At 35.7% G+C, this 17,857-nt stretch overlaps 1 protein-coding gene across 4 annotated transcripts in view; it reads left to right on the top strand.

Annotated features, from left to right (window-relative positions):
• The window catches only part of RPS6KA5 (ribosomal protein S6 kinase A5), a 167,370-nt gene extending 159,009 nt beyond the window's left edge, over window positions 1–8,361 (top strand). For 3 of the 4 annotated variants that reach the window (XM_032766512.2, XM_032766513.2, XM_075065641.1), the window contains 5 exons: window positions 929–979; window positions 2,648–2,839; window positions 3,557–3,716; window positions 4,177–4,340; window positions 7,470–8,361. In XM_032766512.2, the coding sequence (XP_032622403.1) occupies window positions 929–979; window positions 2,648–2,839; window positions 3,557–3,716; window positions 4,177–4,340; window positions 7,470–7,709 (807 nt within the window). In that variant the 3' untranslated portion in view covers window positions 7,710–8,361. The remainder of the gene's footprint in view (window positions 1–928; window positions 980–2,647; window positions 2,840–3,556; window positions 3,717–4,176; window positions 4,341–7,469) is intronic. The other variant, XM_032766514.2, reaches the window with a different exon arrangement.
• Window positions 8,362–17,857: the final 9,496 nt, after the last annotated feature.

Raw genomic sequence — 17,857 nt, 5'->3', positions numbered from 1 at the left:
CCTCTGAGGATAAGACAAGAAGTAATTGTCTTAATTTGCAATATGGGAATTTTAAGTTGGCTATCTCTAAGTATAAGAATAATTAAGCAGTGGAACAGGGATTTTCCCCTGATGTCTTTAGCTTCCCTTATCAATTTTCTACACTTCATAATTGGTCATTTATAATGTTCACAATCTACATCATATTTTTTTTCCATTTGTTATATAGTGTGTGCTTGTTTCTAATTTCTGTCTTGACTTCCCTCTTAACTGGGATGGGCTTTTAACCCAGTTGTCCTCTTCTGTGACTGAGGAATTGTGGCTTTTGGGCTGTCTTGTAAACTCTTCTTAAACAATTTCAATGTTAATTCATATTTTGCTCTCTAAATTCTTCCTTCCCATCAGTTCTGCTCATAATTCTAATTTTCTTCATCTCTGGAAAATTAGGTTCCAAGTATATCTGTTACTTGGGTGGGATTATCCTCTGTTTGTCCATAATTAATGTAATGAAGTCTTGGTCACTGGTTCATTGACAAACACAACTTCCAGTCCAGTGATCCATTCATGATAATGAGGGTCCGCAATAGTTATCTTAGGTGTTTGGTCTTTTGTTTCAGAATATTATCACCTATGATAGAAACTCTGATGGTGTTTTACTACTGGCTCCATGAGACCTGCAGCATATATTTCACATAACACAATTTTTCCTAACACAAATTGCAGACAGGTGCTTTAAGGAGCAACTTGTCCTTTTGTCTAAATTGATTCAGTCATCTGTAACAGGCTCCTGTCAGTGTCCCCCTTGAGCTTTATTAGTTGGCAAATTGATCCACATGCATTCAAGATTCTGCTGTTCTGAACTATCAATAATTCTAAAACAGATAATGATTTGCTTAATGTAGAGTGCCAGTCGCCACCTCTTTTTACGCACTATATCTCTCCTAAATAGATTGTAACCAGTGATGTTAACATTCCAGTAAAGGGAAGCATCCACCCAGAGGTCGGTAATACCAGTTGTGTCAAATTTCTTCTCACTAGTTAGAATTTCCCATTCCTTCTGCTTATTACCCAGATTCCTAGCACCATTGTATAAGAAATTAAAAAAATTATTTTCTTTACGTTCGTTGCTACTTAGGTTCAATATGTTTCTAGCACTTGGAGTCTGAGTTTGTAATGCTTTCAATCCTTTAACATTATTCCTTTGTGTTATATTTTTATATATATGAACCAAAGATGAGGCTGGGAATATGTTTGTGCATGCGCACTCGTGCACTGAGTGAAAATTCTTTATGTATTTAAATACGATGATTTTCATTCAGGAGGAAAAAGAATAAACTATGCATTAAAATTGAACAAGAAAAAATTCAAATGTACTTGGAAATAAGTACTATTGCAGAGTATATTGGGAGGGAAATGAAAAGATCCAGTAAAGGAGGAAGAAAAATTATTTAGGCTTAATGCGTTTATGTTCTTAGAGCATGCTGTAAAAGTTTCGTTAATTACAAACTAAAAAAAGGTATATTCTTAAAGTAAAGAAATAGCTCTGGGTCAAAGGGAATGAAGAAGTGTTTTAAGAAGATGAAGTAGCCAAATGGAAATTTGATTCTAGCCATCATATGTGGAGGGAGGCTCAAAATGAAGGCATTATTAGTAGAGTTTTGTGGGCAGACAAAGAAAGTAGATAAATGTGAGGTGTCAGAAACAGGTCATTTGAGCTCTATCAGATTTTCTTATCATTATCAGCACACCAGCTTGCTTTCTCCCCAAATTCTCACCAGGAACTTTTCTAATAACTAAATCAAATTATTTCTGCAGCCTGTCAGAACTGTATTACCCATGTTGGTTGAATCTTAATGGTTTATAACCCATCTTTAATGCTGGAATCCAGTGATAATATGAATATTCCTTAAATTAGGGAAACTGGCACAGGAAAATGCACATTGTCTCTCTCTCTCTGAATTTTCTCAGGTTTGGTTTTCCAAGTCTTTGTATTGGTAGCAAGAGACAACTTTAAAGCTCAATCCTGCAAGATGCAGAGCACTCTGACTCATATGGCAGTCTAGGTTACTTAGCACGTTACAGAATAGAGCTTTAAATGATTTAAAAGACTGATGCACATTTGGTTAGTGCACTTAAATTGGAATAAACCAATTTAATTCTTTTCAAGTAGTTAGTGTTAAATAATATTCTTCAGTTACAATAAGTACTCGTCCTGTAAAAATGAGGTTGCTAAGAAGTGTAATATTTGTACTAATTGTGTTTAAACATTTTCCATTTCCCTTTCTAAACATGCTAGTTTCTAATTTTTCTGTTTGTTAGTGATACAGAATTTGATCTGATATGCTTGGCCCTGTATCTTGGAAAAATCATCTCCTAAGCATGAGCATACTTGGCAGCTGATTTTACAGGTTGCATAGTAGTAAGCACATGCTTATCTCCAATCAGAGCTGATTTATAAATTTAACATTATTTAACTTCTCTTTCTAATTAAGTCGTATGAGGAAATAGGATATATTCACAAATAGGAGAAAAGCATATTGGTTTACATATTTGTTCTTAGAGACTAAATTCTTTTTTAAATTGTTGGTTCGAATCAGTTTCATGTACGTTTTAAAACTGCATCTTTTAAATTATCTTTAACTTAGTTATCTTTGCATTTGCTTTTCAGAATTTATTGTTCACAGATGAAAGTGATAATTCAGAAATAAAAATAATTGATTTTGGATTTGCTCGGTTAAAACCACCTGATAACCAGCCTCTTAAGACTCCATGTTTTACTCTTCATTATGCTGCTCCAGAGCTCTTGAATCACGATGGTTATGATGAATCCTGTGATCTCTGGAGTTTGGGGGTTATTTTGGTGAGTGTTTCGTTGTGTGTCTTATTTATTTTAATCATTCTATAACACAAGCAAAATTGATTCCTTGTTAAAACTAATGTCTGGAGAGGACTTGACGTTGTCCCAGATAAGCTAGAATTGGAGTGGAATGAGGATATCTTTTTCCTGCACATATAGTGGCAGCTGGGATGTGTATTGGAGGCATTTAAGAAGGTAGAGCTAGAGCTATCTTTCAGTTTTTTTCTGAGCAATTTGATTAAATTATTTTTTCTTGGAATGTTCACCTTTTAAAACAGCTTGGATGTGTGAAGGAAATAATAAGTTGATTATGAGACCTCTGTAAATTTATATTATGATCTTAAAACGACTCTGGTTCAGATAAAGATCCAACCTACGTTCTGTTTTACAGAAAAATTTATTTTGAAAAATAAGTAAATGGTATAGGCTTTCCCACTGCATAAAATCTGTATGTTTTCAACATTCCTGAGACGTGTTAGCCATGTCGCTTACAAGGTCTCTAAATAAAGACCTGTTGTGCTTTAGACCATGTACACCTTAAAGAGAAAATATAACTCTTGTTAATGTACTATTTGTAGGAATATATATACTGTTGCTACCTCTGCAAGTAACAATATCTGAATATTGAGTGAGTTAGGTTAATGTGTAATCAGTAATGTTGTAGTAAGGTTGGTAATAAATATATGGTATTAATTAGTACTACTTTTGTTCTCCTGGTAGTATACAATGCTGTCAGGACAGGTACCCTTCCAGTCTCAAGACAAAGGTTTAACATGCATCAGTGCATTGGAAATTATGAAGAAAATTAAAAAAGGAGAATTCTCCTTTGAAAGAGAAGCCTGGAAGAATGTATCTCAAGAAGCCAAAGATTTGATACAAGGTAGGAATCCATAGATATTTCATATTTTTCTTTTAGCTGCAGTGACCAGAGTAAAGTACCATACTGCATACTTCTGTGTTCTTCAGTTTTTGGTGCTTTTATTAATTTAAGTTTTATAAGGAAACCAAAGTAGTGTTTTTGTTACAAGCAGTAATTATCAGCTCATCCAGAATAAATGTCTGTAATTTTTTAGGGATGTCAGTTATTGAACACGTGATTTATTATTGTTGATTTATGAATATTTTATAACAAGTACTTAGTTCATTTCTTTGTTAAAAAGTGTTTGTACAACCCTGTGTCAACATTGTATGAGTTATATCTAAAGTGATATATAATCATGACTCATCAAATGATTCAAGTTTTATGTTTTCAAATGATTCCTTTATCCACAGTATTAAAAAGCTAAATAATAGCTCCTGGATTAAGGATATATTTAATATATATAATATATTTCTGTTAGGACTTCTTACAGTGGATCCAAATAAAAGAATTAAAATGTCCAGCTTGAGATACAGTGAATGGCTTCAAGATGGGAGCCAGCTGTCATCCAATCCTCTAATGACTCCTGATAACTTAGGCTCTTCAGGAGCTGCTGTACATACATACGTCAAAGCAACCTTTCATGTAAGCTTGAAAACTCTTGTATTTTAATTATAAATATTAAATATTTGCTACATTATATCAGCGTAGAATTTGGATGTACATGAATTTGTTTATTTAAAAAATGTATTTACATTTAGAGTTCTATGATAGGTGTATAGGAAGTTACAGAAATATAAGGCCTATAAAATATGTTGGCTTATATCAATGGCCAGAAACCTACATGAGAGAATATAATGAAACACATGTCAAAATGGGAAGTTGAGAGGGGAATATAGATTTTGACAGCATATTTATATCACTGGGGAAACTGACGATGGTGAAACACCTAACATAAACATAAAGTTTAGAGAAGGTCCTTAAACAAAGCTTTCTAAGATATGTGTAACGTTCTGGTTACACTTAGGACTTGCTTGACTTTCAGTTTAATTGCCCTTCTTGTGATTAGAAAGAAAGTAAACTACTGCTACAAAAATTTGAGGTAAAGCATTTAAAATATATTACGATTTGGAATGCTCTGTGGAAATACCTTAATTGTCTTAATGGACATTTTTGGATACCAACATTAATTCACTAAAAATATGTTTGTTATACAAATGCAGGCAAAGAGGAAAATGTAAGATTGATTTTTTCAAAACTTTATATATGAGGAATGATCTAAAAACATAATATGTTAAATTGCAGTTTATGCTCAAAACACATTGCATTTTATGGCTTCATTGCAAACAGGGACTGTGTTGTCCAAGAAGAAGAAGTGGGGTAAATAGTTTCCCTTTATTTAGCAATTGCAGAGATCTAAGTTTTGAAAAAGATATGAAATGTTTAAAACTAAAATTGTAATTTAAGTAAATATAAAATACTAAAATGTAATCTTGACTATATTTATGGCTTGATAAAATAATTTAAAAACATGGAATGTGTGGGGAAAAGGTTGCCAATTAGTGATTTTGTGTGTATGTATAGGTTTAAAGTAGGGCTGTCGATTAATCGCAGTTAACTCATGTGATTGATTAAAAAAAATTAATCATGATTAAAAAAATTGTGATTAATTGCCATTTTAATTGCATTGTTAAATGACTACCAATTGAAATTTATTAAATATTTTGGATGTTTTTCTACATTTTCAAATATATTGATTTCAAATACAGTTCCGAATACAAAGTGTTCACTCCTCACTTTATCAGAGGGGTAGCCGTGTTAGTCTGGATCTGTAATCCTGCAGCAAAAAAACTTCAGGACCAGACTTCAAAGAGAAACTGCTGAGCTTCAGTTCATCTGCAAATTTGACACCATCAATTCAGGATTAAACGAAGACTGTGAATGGCTTGCCAGCTATAGAACCAGTTTCTCCTCCCTTGGTTTTCACACCTCAACTGCTAGAACAGGGCCTCATCCTCTGATTGAACTAACCTCATTATCTCTAGTTGCTTGCATATATATACCTGCCCCTGGAAATTTTCCACTACATGCATCTGACGAAGTGGGTATTCACCACAAAAAGCTCATGCTCCAAAACGTCTGTTGTCTATAAGGTGCACAGGATTCTTTGCTATTCTCACTTTATATTACTATTTTGATTAAAATATTTGCACTGTAAAATATGTAACATAAGAAATAGTATTTTTCAATTCACCTCATACAAGTACTATAGTGCAATCTCTTATTGTGAAAGTGCAACTTATAAATGTAGATTTTTTTTTTTTGTTACATAGTGCACTCAAAACAAAACAATACAAAACTTCAGCACCTACAAGTTCACACAATCCTACTTCTCATCCAGGCAATTGCACAGATAAACAAGTTTGTTTACATTTATGGGAGATTAATGCTGCCCCACTTCTTATTTACATGTCACCAGAAAGTGAGAACAGGCGTTCACATGGCACTGCTGTAGCCGGCATTGCAAAATATACGTGCCATATATGCTCAACATCTGTATGCTTTTCATGCTTTGGCCACCATTCCAGAGGAACGCGTCCATTCTGATGAAGCTCATTAAAAAAAAAATGCGTTAAATTAAATTTGTGACTGAATTCCTTGAGAGAGAATTGTATGTCTCATTCTATTTTACCTGCATTCTGCCATATATTTCATGTTACAGTTTGTCTTGGATGATGACTCAGCACATGTTGTTCATTTAAAGAACATTTCACTGAAGATTTGACAAAACGCAAAAGAAGTACCAATGTGAGATTTCTAAAGATAGCTACAGCACTCACACCCGATTTAAGACTCTGAAGGGACTTCCAAATCTGAGAGGGACAGGTGTAGAGCATGCTTTCAGAAAGTCTTAAAGAGCAACACTTCGATGCGAAACTATAGAACACGAACCACCAAAAAAAGAAAATTAGCCTTCTGCTGGTTGCATCTTACTCAGATGATGAAAATGAAAATGCGTTGGTTTTGCACTGCTTTGGATTTTTATCGAGCACAACCCGTCGTCAAGCATGTCCCTGGAATAGTGGTTGAAGCATGAAGGGACATGTGACTCTTCACAGTGCATCTAGCATGTAAATATCCTGCGACGCCAGCTACAGCAGTGCCATGAAAACACCTGTTCTCACTTCAGGTGACATTTTCAACAAGATGTGGGCAATTATCTTCTGCAAATGTAAACAAACTTGTTGAACAATTGGCTGAACAAGAAAAAACTGAGTGGGTCTTATAGGCCGCTAAAGTTTTATATTGTTTTTATTTTTGAATGCAGTTTTTTTTGTATATAATTCTACATTTGTAAGTTCAACTTTCCTGATAAAGAGATTACACTACAGTACTTGTATTAGGTGAATTGAAAAATGCTATTTCTTTTGTTTTTTACAGTGCAAATATTTGTAATAAAAATAAAGTTAGAATTGCACACTTTGTATTCTGTTGTAATTGAAATCAATGTATTTGAAAATGTAGAAAACATCCAAAAATATTTAAATAAATGGTATTATATTATTAACAGTGCGATTAATTGTGGGAGTAATATTTTTAATCGCTTGACAGCGCTAGTTTAAAGGCTTGTAAAATTGTCATAAACTGCATGAAGAATGTATAGACATGACTCTTGAGAAATAATAAAACATAGAACTCATACCTTATTATACATGTTCTAACATTTCTTAAACCTTTTATAAATGCATTAATTGTCTTTTTATTTTGAAACAGGCCTTTAACAAGTACAAAAGGGAAGGATTTTGCCTCCAGAATGTTGACAAGGCACCTCTTGCTAAAAGAAGGAAGATGAAAAAGACAAGTACAAGCACAGAGACACGTAGCAGTTCCAGTGAAAGTTCACATTCTTCCTCCTCTCATTCTCATGGTAAAACTACACCAACAAAAACCCTGCAGCCAACAAATCCTGCAGAGAGCAATAACCCAGAAACCATCTTCCAGTTCTCTGATTGAAAAGCAGAGAAATATCCTCTCTTGAACAATTAAGAGGTGATAGGTCTGGTAGTACTTGTCCCTCCTTGGAACAGAGGGATTACAGGGATATGTTCATTGCTTTGAACAACTTGTTTCAGTTCTGCCTTTTTAGCTTTTTGTTTCAAGGGATATGGTTTTAGTCTTAGTTCAGAATCACTGGATGTGGTATAATATTGTGAATACAACCAACACTGAACTCTCTTAGGGCTGGATTGGTAAGCAGTCTAGTCCTGAGTAAGGAGTAATCACATTGTTGTTTTGTCCCTGGAAGAAGAGTGTTACTGAGAGGCATAATCTCCTTTCAGTTTCTCCACTGTTCCAGGAGGGAATATGCTGTGAAAGTCAATGTGTACTCCCTGAAATGCTGTGTAATTAGGCATGTTGTGTGGAGCAGAGTCAAGAGTCCTCCTGCCCATCTGCATAAGGAGGGTCATAGCAGCTCTGGTTCTCTCCGCACACAAGTAATGACAGTACAGTGCACTAAAGCAAGAGCCCATCTTACATCACTTCTAACCAGGGCTGGTGCTTCCATGTAGGCGACCTAGGCGGTCGCCTACGGCACCAGGATTTGGGAGGGCAGCATTTCGCCGACCTCGGCAGCAATTCGGCGGCGGGGGGTCCTTCCGCACTCTGGATCGGCAGTGGCAATTCTGCGGCGGGTTCTTCACTTGCTCCGGGACCCGCCGCAGAATTGCCACCGCCGATCCAGAGCGTGGAAGGACTCCCCCCCCCCCCCCCCAAAAACCCTGGTGCCGCTCCTGCTTCTAACGCCCTTGTGTTGGTGCATTGGATGGGGTGGAACCTGGACCTTATTTTGGAATTTAAGAACAGAGATGAACATAAAAGGAGTACCATTATGCTGTTTTACAAATTTATTCCTTAAATTTGGTTTTACGCTACTCAGAATATGACAGTCTTATGTTATCTAGATCAGGGGTAGGCAGCCTATGGCACGGGTGCCGAAGGCGGCACGCGAGCTGATTTTCAGTGCCACTCACAGTGCCCAGGTCCTGACCACCAGTCCAAGGGGCTCTGCATTTTAATTTAATTTTAAATGAAGCTTCTTAAACATTTTAAAAATCTTATTTACTTTACATACAACAATAGTTTAGTTATATATTATAGAAAGAAGACCTTCTAAAAACATTAAAATGTATTACTGGCACGCGGAACCTTAAATTAGAGTGAATAAGATGAAAACTCAGCACAGCACTTCTGAAAGGTTGCCGACCCCTGATCTAGATGCAAAAGGAATCTATGGCTAGAAAGATGAGGTGACTTTGCACTGTAATGCTATTGTTTATTTGTATGTCTAGAAAATATAATTTTTTAAAAAACTTTTCAAGCTCCAAAACCCAGTTGAAGAAAACAAGATGAAATTTAGTACTGAACATTTTTTTAAAAATGGTCATGTGTTCAAATAACTATTTCAAGGAATAGCTATAATGTATTGTGTTTATCTTTTATATTTATATGATAACTTGAAGGTACCAAGATGAATCTTTTTTTTTTAAAAGATGCAGAAACTCCAAATTCCATTTTTCTTATCATGGGGTCCATATTGAATGCATGCCAAACTATGTTTTTAATTTTTGCATTGCACAAACGTGGCAGTTAGCTCAATACTGATTGTAAAATATTCAAATATATTTTTCTTATTTGTGCTTTATAAAACATCTGAATGATTTTGATGTTTTCTCATGGAGTGTATTTGGGATCCCACAAGGTATTGCATGCTGCTCTGAGATGCTGAGTGTCCTTAAGTCTCACTGATTTCAGTGGGAGTTGTGGGCTCTTAGCATCTTTGGAGGAGTGCTCAGCACCTGGCAGGAATGAAACACTGTATCTTTGCCATTATTTTTTTCATTCCTTACATTACATTTCCTTCCTCACATCTTGCTTCTATCTTGTACATAATAAATAACTAGACTTGGGCATGTTGTATAGTGTAGTTCTAAAGCACATATGCACTGGGAAAACTAAAGAGAAATTATACTAAACACTGTGTTTCACAACTGTACACTATTGTACTACAGTGAGGTATTTCCTGCTGTGGTAGTATATTATGTACATAACCTGTTTGGAATCATAAATATGTGACTTTTACTGAAACATTTCCATTGATATACTTCTAAATTGAATAGCATATTTTGTAAACTTATGCAGAGCACTTCTACTCCTCACCTTTTGAATGACTAGGGACAACTAACTATTAAGTGTTAAATAAGACCCCAATTCTGTAAACAGTTACACATGTGAGTCATGCCATTAAAGTCAATGAGACTACTGGTGTAAAGTACATGTGTAACTGTTAGCATGACTGGAACCTACCTGACAAACAGATTTTATTAACAGCTTGCTGCATTTTGAAGTAAACTTAATCCAAACCCTATGCAAAAAGATATAGGAATTGTTTGTCAATTGTTTTATTTATTTAATTACATCAGATAACAGTGCTGAGAAATCTTATGCTGCCATATTTACAAGGACTGTGTTGACAAAACCAAGAGGTTTTGAGACCCAACATTTGTTCTGTGTTGCTTTAATATTATTAATGACAGTATTTTGAGGATTTGAGAATTACTGATGTGAATTACTTAATTTACTACTTTTTTTGACATGAGTGTCAGTAGTAATTGCAGCATTAATTTTAGGTTGATGTGAATATTGAGACATTTGCAATGTTTATGTAGAATTAGTATATTTAATCTTAAAAATCAGTATATATGCTGGTTACACAAACAATTTAAAGTGGCGGGTGTTAAGATATTTTAGACTAATATTAATGTAATATTCAGATTTGCTTTTTGAATACTCTCTTGGGAGTAATCTCAGTAATAAATACAACTCATTTGTAAACAAATACATTCCCTCTCCCCAGTAAACCTACAGTAAATACAAAGAAACCATAGCAACAATTAATATTTATTATGCAAACAGCACTAAGAAATTGCAGTGCTGATTGTTTGTAATGTTCAGTAAACCTCACTTGAGATATTTTTGCTGTACAGTTTTTCAATTACTTTTTAAACAAAACCAAAAAGGTTTTTAAATGGAAAAAAAATTGGAATTAAATGACCCTGCTGAATTTAACATTTTAAAATTAAGGGGATAATAAAATGTGTTCCCTTGCTTTAGAAACTTGAAGAAATAACTTTTTATGTTTTTTCTGGACAATTGCTAAAATTGACTAAAAGAGTGATCATTTCATTCTGAGGAAAGTGCAGTTGTATTTTCATTGTTTTATCGCACAGGCATTTATGAAATACTTCATTATGCCATTTTTAGACTATATTGGGACTCTGGAATTATTACAGCTCACTGTAATGGGTACACATCTCTTGCATAAAAGACATTTTCTTTTATGTAAGGATATTTGGATGCAAAGTCTGCTTTTATTTTGTGCTATACTGGTATAGTGTTTTGCCGATCACCTATTTAATTTTTCATATGAGGACGAACAGTACTCAGTCACATATAAATATCATGGACTTGATTCTTCATTGCCCTGTGCATGTGCAGTCATTTATGTCTGTGCAAAGTGGTGTAAAATTTTGCCACACCATAATGTTAGGACTAGATTCTCATTTATGCTAAGAGTACTTTATACCACTCTATTAGTGTAAAAGGGCACTAAGTGGATGTAAATTACATTTATAGTTAGTTTAAGGTATTTTTAAACCACGGCACAAGGTGGAATCAAGTCTCATATTTCTAATTGTATATATACTTCTAGATTTCTCTCTAATTAACAGAAAATACTAAATTCAGCCACATTTATTAAGAGGAAGTAAGGGATATGTTACTGACAGATTCTAATTTAATTTGAATTTATCTCTCTCCATTCTTTCCAGATTATTTGGTGCAGTCAACAGTACTAGGAAGAGCAGTAGATTAGATTCTTGAAAACCCAGTTCTTTAACAGTATAGCTCTAAGTAACTATTTACTTTTATTTATATTAATGTATTTTTTAAAAAAATTAAAATATTTAGTTGTACAAAAACTATTTATTTGTTCTGAGAACTTACCCTTTTTAAAAATACAAACAGTAACAATTTAGGGGTAGATATGAAAAAAGGGGAAGGCTTGGAGCAGGAAAAGCACAAAATCAGAGTTTTAGTTGACTTTCTAATTAAATTCCTCCTCACACAAAGAGCAATCTCTCCTTAATTTAGAGGATTGTTTCTTCATAGAAGGTCAGACAAAGTACTCAGTACACTTATCTCACATGTACAGTATTTTATAAAAGAAGATTTTACTACAATGGATAATTGTTACTGTTCTTCAGAAGAGCATAAAAATACAGTATACCATCAAGATGGCTGATATTTCCCATCTTCCAGATTGACATTATTGATGCACCTGTTTTCGCTGCCCTTCTAAACAAAATAATTTATACCAGCACAGTCACATTCCCCTGCTGCTTCTTCCAGAATATACTTAAAGGAATAGATTCACACAACTATCATGTATGTGTTTTATCAGTATTCTAAAGAATTGTTACTATATAAGTGTCATTCTCAATTTTTAACAAGTGTGTGTATATATTTTATTTTTTTAATAGTTATTTGGTCTTCAATTATAATTTTTTGTTGTGGTATTATGCCTTAAGCATCATACCTAGGGCACTACCAAATTCATGGTCCATTTTGGTCAATTTCACAGTCATAGGATTTAAAAAATCATAAATTTCATTATTTCAGCTATTTAAATCTAAAATTTCACAGTGTTGTAATTGTAGGGGTCTTGACCCAAAAAGGAGTTGGGGGGGGGGTCACAAGGTTATTGTAGGGGGAATTGCGGTAGTGTTACCCTTACTTCTAAGCTGCCTCTGGCAGCGGCGCTGCCTTCAGAGCTGTGCAGCTGGAGAGTGGTGGCTGCTGGCCAGTGTCATAGCTCTGAAGGCAGCGTCACTGCCAGCAGCAGCGCAGAGGTAAGGATGGCATGGTACAATATTGCCACCCTTATTTCTGCACTGCTGCCTGCAGAACTGGACCCTCAGTCAGCAGCCACCACTCTCTGGCCCCCCAGCTCTGAAGGCAGCAGCGCAGAAGTGAGGATGGCATGGTATGGTATTGCCACCCTTACTTCTGCACTGCTACTGGCGGGGCACAGCCTTCAGAGCAGGGCATCTGGTCAAAAGCTGCTGCTCTCTGGCTGCCCAGCTCTGAAGGCAGCACAGAAGTAAGGGTGGCAGTACCTCCACCCAACTAGAATAACCTTGCAACCCCTCGCAACTCCTTTTTGGGTCAGGACCCCCAATTTGAGAAACGCTGGTCTCCTCCATTAAATCTATATATTATAAGGTAAAAGCACACAAAAGACCAGATTTCACGGGCTGTGAATTTGATAGGGCCCTAATCATACCAGAGGCTTTGTCTCAGTCTTCCTGATCATGGTCCATATCTTTTTTTTGCATGCCCCCTGTACCCCAATACACGTAACACACACACCCTCACTGTCTTTTACTGTGATCACCACTGTATTTCCTTTCTTCCTTCTGAGGAATCCTAACGTTTGAATCTTCTAGGTAGTGGAAACTGGAAATAGTGGGGCTGCTACTGTTCCAGAGCCAAAGTGCCTTGATCTTTCAGCCTTTGTCAACCTGTAAAAAATATCTTCAGTTTACTCCCCCAGACATCAGTCTCTTGTAAGTTGGTAAAAATGACAACTGTAGAGCTCCAAGCCAGCTTTCCCCTACCACCCTCCATTTTTACAAGTCACTTATTTGTCTGTTGAGTTAAGAGTTCTGAATTGTTATTTAGCAACAAAAACTTAGGAGTGAGCCAATGCATCCTACACTCCAGATGGGTGGACAAAACTAAGGGTCTACATTGCATAGACTGATGTGGGCAGTCTGATGTATTTACTGACTGTATATACTTGCATCCAAAAATAATAAGAAAAAAATAAGAAAAGTGAAATGATTATTGAAGAAAAAGTTTAACAAGGTATAGCTTGAGAATATATATACGCTACCAGTTGTTTTCCAGAGCTGTTCACTGAGCGAACTACAAAAATTGATGGATGGAAGGTATGGGTCTCCTCTCCTTGTGCTTTGAGATAAACATTTTTCCTTCTTCTCTTCTATCTGGAAATTTATATAGCATTCATCAGTGTAGCATATGAGTGACTAGTGTATTTATTCAGGAAGATTGTGAAATTGCATGACACAAGTATGGGAAAGCTTATTTTTATGTTAGCACTTTTTTTAAAGTAGAAATTGGAATTTTTGAGTGTTGAACAAAAGTTAACTATTTGCTGTTTCTTAAAAATGCTTTACAAACTACTAAAAAAAAAAGAAATATCTATGGAGACAGTGAAGTCCATTTTAGAAATCTATGCTTAAAAACGGCTTAAGAGTAAACAAAATATGCAACCTTGTCCTGATTTTTATACTATTAGTTTTAGGAAATATGATTCAAAGTAAAATGCATTATAGATGAGTTTTTTATATTTTAACCAAATATACTGTAAAGTCAGATACATATTTTTGTTTTCGGGGGTTTATTGAGGCCTGCTATATTAGACCTTATTCTTTTTTATAGCACCCCTATAGATATGCTTATTTTAGTTGTTTGTATAATTCTTAAAAAAAAAAAAAAGGATGCGTGTGTATGGTGTGTAACATTTAGTCATGTAGTTTGCTAATTCATGATATAATATAGTTCTTAACTTCAGTGTCCTTTTTCAAAGGGTATTTCAAATGCTGTAGATATGTACACTTTACATGTAATATAGAGTAAAGCTGATAAAAATTGGATAAAAACATATAATTCTACACCCCTATCCTGGAAACATGTTTATGAGTAACTTGTGTATCTGCAAGTTTGAGGCTAGTTGAGAAATCAAGAGGAAAAAATTCATGCTCTTTGCTATTCCAAGAAAGTAACGTTACCTTTTAAATAATACTATAATTAAGGCTAAGATTTTGTCATGGATATTTTTTGTAAAAGTCATGGACAGGTCATGGGCAATAAAAAAAAAATCATGGGAGCCCATGACTTGTCTTTGACTTTTACTAAAAATATCTATGATTATATGGGAAGGGGCTGGGCAGGTGCGGGGTACCTGAAGTCCAGAGTCTCCACTGCCCTTGGGGGCTCAGAGCTTCAGGGATCCCCCTACCCTCCCATGGCAGCCAGGGGCTGTGTGGGTCCCTCTGCCCTCCTGCAGCAGCTGGGGTCTGTGGGGTTCCCCATGCCCTCCAAAGTGATGGGGAGCTGTGGGGGTCCCTCTGCCCCACCATGGGGTGCTGCAGGGATTCCCCTCCCTTGCCACCATGGCGGGGCTCTGTGGGGGTCCTCTGTATCCCCTGTGGTGGCTGGGGAGCTGCCAAGGTCCCCTGCCCCCCCCAAGGTGGCCAGAAGCTGCAGGGATCCACCTGCCCTCCCCCCACTGCCCATGGTGGCTCGGAGTTTGGGAGCCCACTGCCTCATACAGTTGGGGGTAACTCACAGTTCCCTGCCGTTGTGGAAGCTGGCGGGATCCTGTAGTTTCCAGCCACCAGGGCTGAAGTCACAGAGGTCTTTGGAAGTCACGGATTCTGTGACTTCCGTAATCTCTGTGACAAAATTGTAGCCTTAACTATAATACACACACAAAACTTCTTTGAACCATATACTCCAAAGTTCTTTACAAAAATAGATAATATTAAGTAAGGCAGGTTGGAAAACAAAAACATTTCCTGCAAGAAATTTTAAGCAAAAAATCTTGTTCAAAATTGCAGTAAAATTATTTTTTAATTTTTGCACATGTAGTTTTGAACAGATTAAAAATGAAAATTTTCATTTTGTTTTGACTTAAATTTTTATTTCATTTTTTAAATGAAGCAACTTTTTAATTGAAAATTTGTCTATGTCAATTTGAATTAAAATATTTTGTTTCTGGTTTTTAAACCAAAATAAAATTATAATTTAAGTCTAAATTAAATGTAAAATTTACTTTATTTTCAAAATGTCCATTTGAAATAATTTTCATTTTGAAATTTTCTACAGGGAAACTGATAAAATTAATCAGAATTGACATGTTCTATATTTTTCACTAGAATTTCCCACACAAATTTTAAGCAACTCTAGACTTAGACCCATTTTATAAAGGGGAACTGAAGCACAGAAAGGCTGTGATTTGCCAAAGGCAAGATGGTGGCAGAGACAGAAATAGAACCAGAATTTATGCCTCCTGAGTCTCTCCCTGTTAGTAGTCTCTTCACTGGTAAAAGTCACCTGTGTTTAAAATGCAGACGACCCCAGGTTACACAAACCTGAGTTACGCAAATCCGCACTTATGGAAAAAGTTCTGTAAGCTAGAAATAGGAGGGTTGTTTTTTGTTGGTTTTTTTTTGTGTGTGTGTAATGGTTGGGTATATGTTTCCAACTTATGAAAAATTCGAGTTACACAAGGTGTTCCGGAGTGGAACGCTTGCGTAAGTCGGGGAGCATCTGTATTGACATTAAGAACAAAAGAGTGCAATTGACTTAAAAATTAACCAGACTAAAAGTATCAATTAAGTATTACAAAAGCTAATGTGTGTTAGTTGCCTTAATTCAGCTAGAAAAATAATTTAAATTAGTGGCTTAGTTTAGAAAGATTTTGGAATCTGATGTTTATTTGGAAGTAAAGTGGAGTTTAAAAATGAGCAAAGGTAGAGAGGGTAAATACTGTGGATTTTTTTTATAAAGTTAAGGGCCAAGCCTGTTAATAGCTGCACCCACAAAATTCTTATTGAAATCCATTGACTTCTTTTTTAAATTTGTCTGGATAAAGATGGGAAAGCAGTTTTTCTTCCCCCTATCTCCCGCAGAGGCAAAGGAACCACTAAAACAAAAATCACAGATAAAAGTGCAGACTGGATGCAAAGGTACAATGTATTATACTACTTAATAGAAAGTCATCTTTAATTTTTGGCAACACATTTGGGTTGTTTAGAATATTCTAAGCTTCGGTTCTCCCTAAAATATTTACTCTCATAAATACTCATTTTTGCTGGATTCTTGACCAATTGTTAATTATGTAATTAGTTCTCTTAATAGCAAGATGTTTGGATGTTTAATGAAGGGTAGAGGAGAAAATATAAGAATTTTGATTGTGACCTTGTCTATATTAGAAAGGGTTTGCGAATGTAGCTGCATTTCATAACCACAAAATTGCTATTTTGTCAGCATAGCTTATAACAGTTCCCTGAATGAAATAAGCTCTCTACAATAGCAAATGGTCTTTTTTTGTTTATATAACTGAGCCTACATTTGGACTCTTGCCAACATAGCTGTGTCAGTTAGGGGTTGCTTTTTTTCACATTGCTAACTAGCATAGTTATGCCAGCAAAACTTTTAAGTACAAACCAGGTCTTAGAATTAGGGAACAGGAACAAGGAGAGAAGAGGGAGAAGGGATGGAGCACAGAATTAATGCTAAAGGCAGCAGAGGGTAAAGAAATCTCAGGGTTGGTGTTTGTGTTGTTTAAAGTTATGCCTAAGGGATAGAGAGATGACTACAGCATAAAGAAAACTATTATTTTGTTGAGAGCAGCTTGCCAGTCCTGTTTAAACAAAAATGACAAATCATTTCCCATTTTTTCTGAATGTAATGCAAAGGGAAAGAGCTACATTGACAACCTAGGTTAAGTTACAGAACAGATACAGAATGTACTGCTGTTCAGTACAAATGTCTGCTCACTGACTGGCGGGGGAGCGGCAGCTGTCGATCCCATGCCACGAGGACGTGAAGTAAGTGATTCTAAGTCGATCTAAGATACGCCGACTTCAGCAACGCTATTCTTGTAGCTGAAGTTGCGTATCTTAGATCGATACCCCTCCTCCCCCAGTGTAGACCAGGCATAAGTCTACTGTTGAATCACCAGAGTAACCAGTGTAGATTTGTTCAACATCTTGTCAGTCATTTTGTTGTGAGAATAACATAGATATCTAAGTTGCATGTTATTCATATGTTGTTCTCACAGCAGAATGACTGACCAAGTATTATTATTTTATCAATTACAATTGGGTAATAACAAAGTAAAAGCATCCTGATTTTGTTGTTTGCTAAATCACACACATAGGGTATGTCTGTACTGCCCATGTTACAGCGCGGCCATGGCAGCGCTGTGACATGGGCAGGGTAGTCATACT

This window comes from Chelonoidis abingdonii, chromosome 4 (genome assembly GCF_003597395.2).
Source record: "Chelonoidis abingdonii isolate Lonesome George chromosome 4, CheloAbing_2.0, whole genome shotgun sequence".
Lineage (NCBI taxonomy): Eukaryota > Metazoa > Chordata > Testudines > Testudinidae > Chelonoidis > Chelonoidis abingdonii.
Note: the sequence above shows the minus strand (reverse complement) of the source record. Positions and strands in the feature narration are given on the sequence as shown.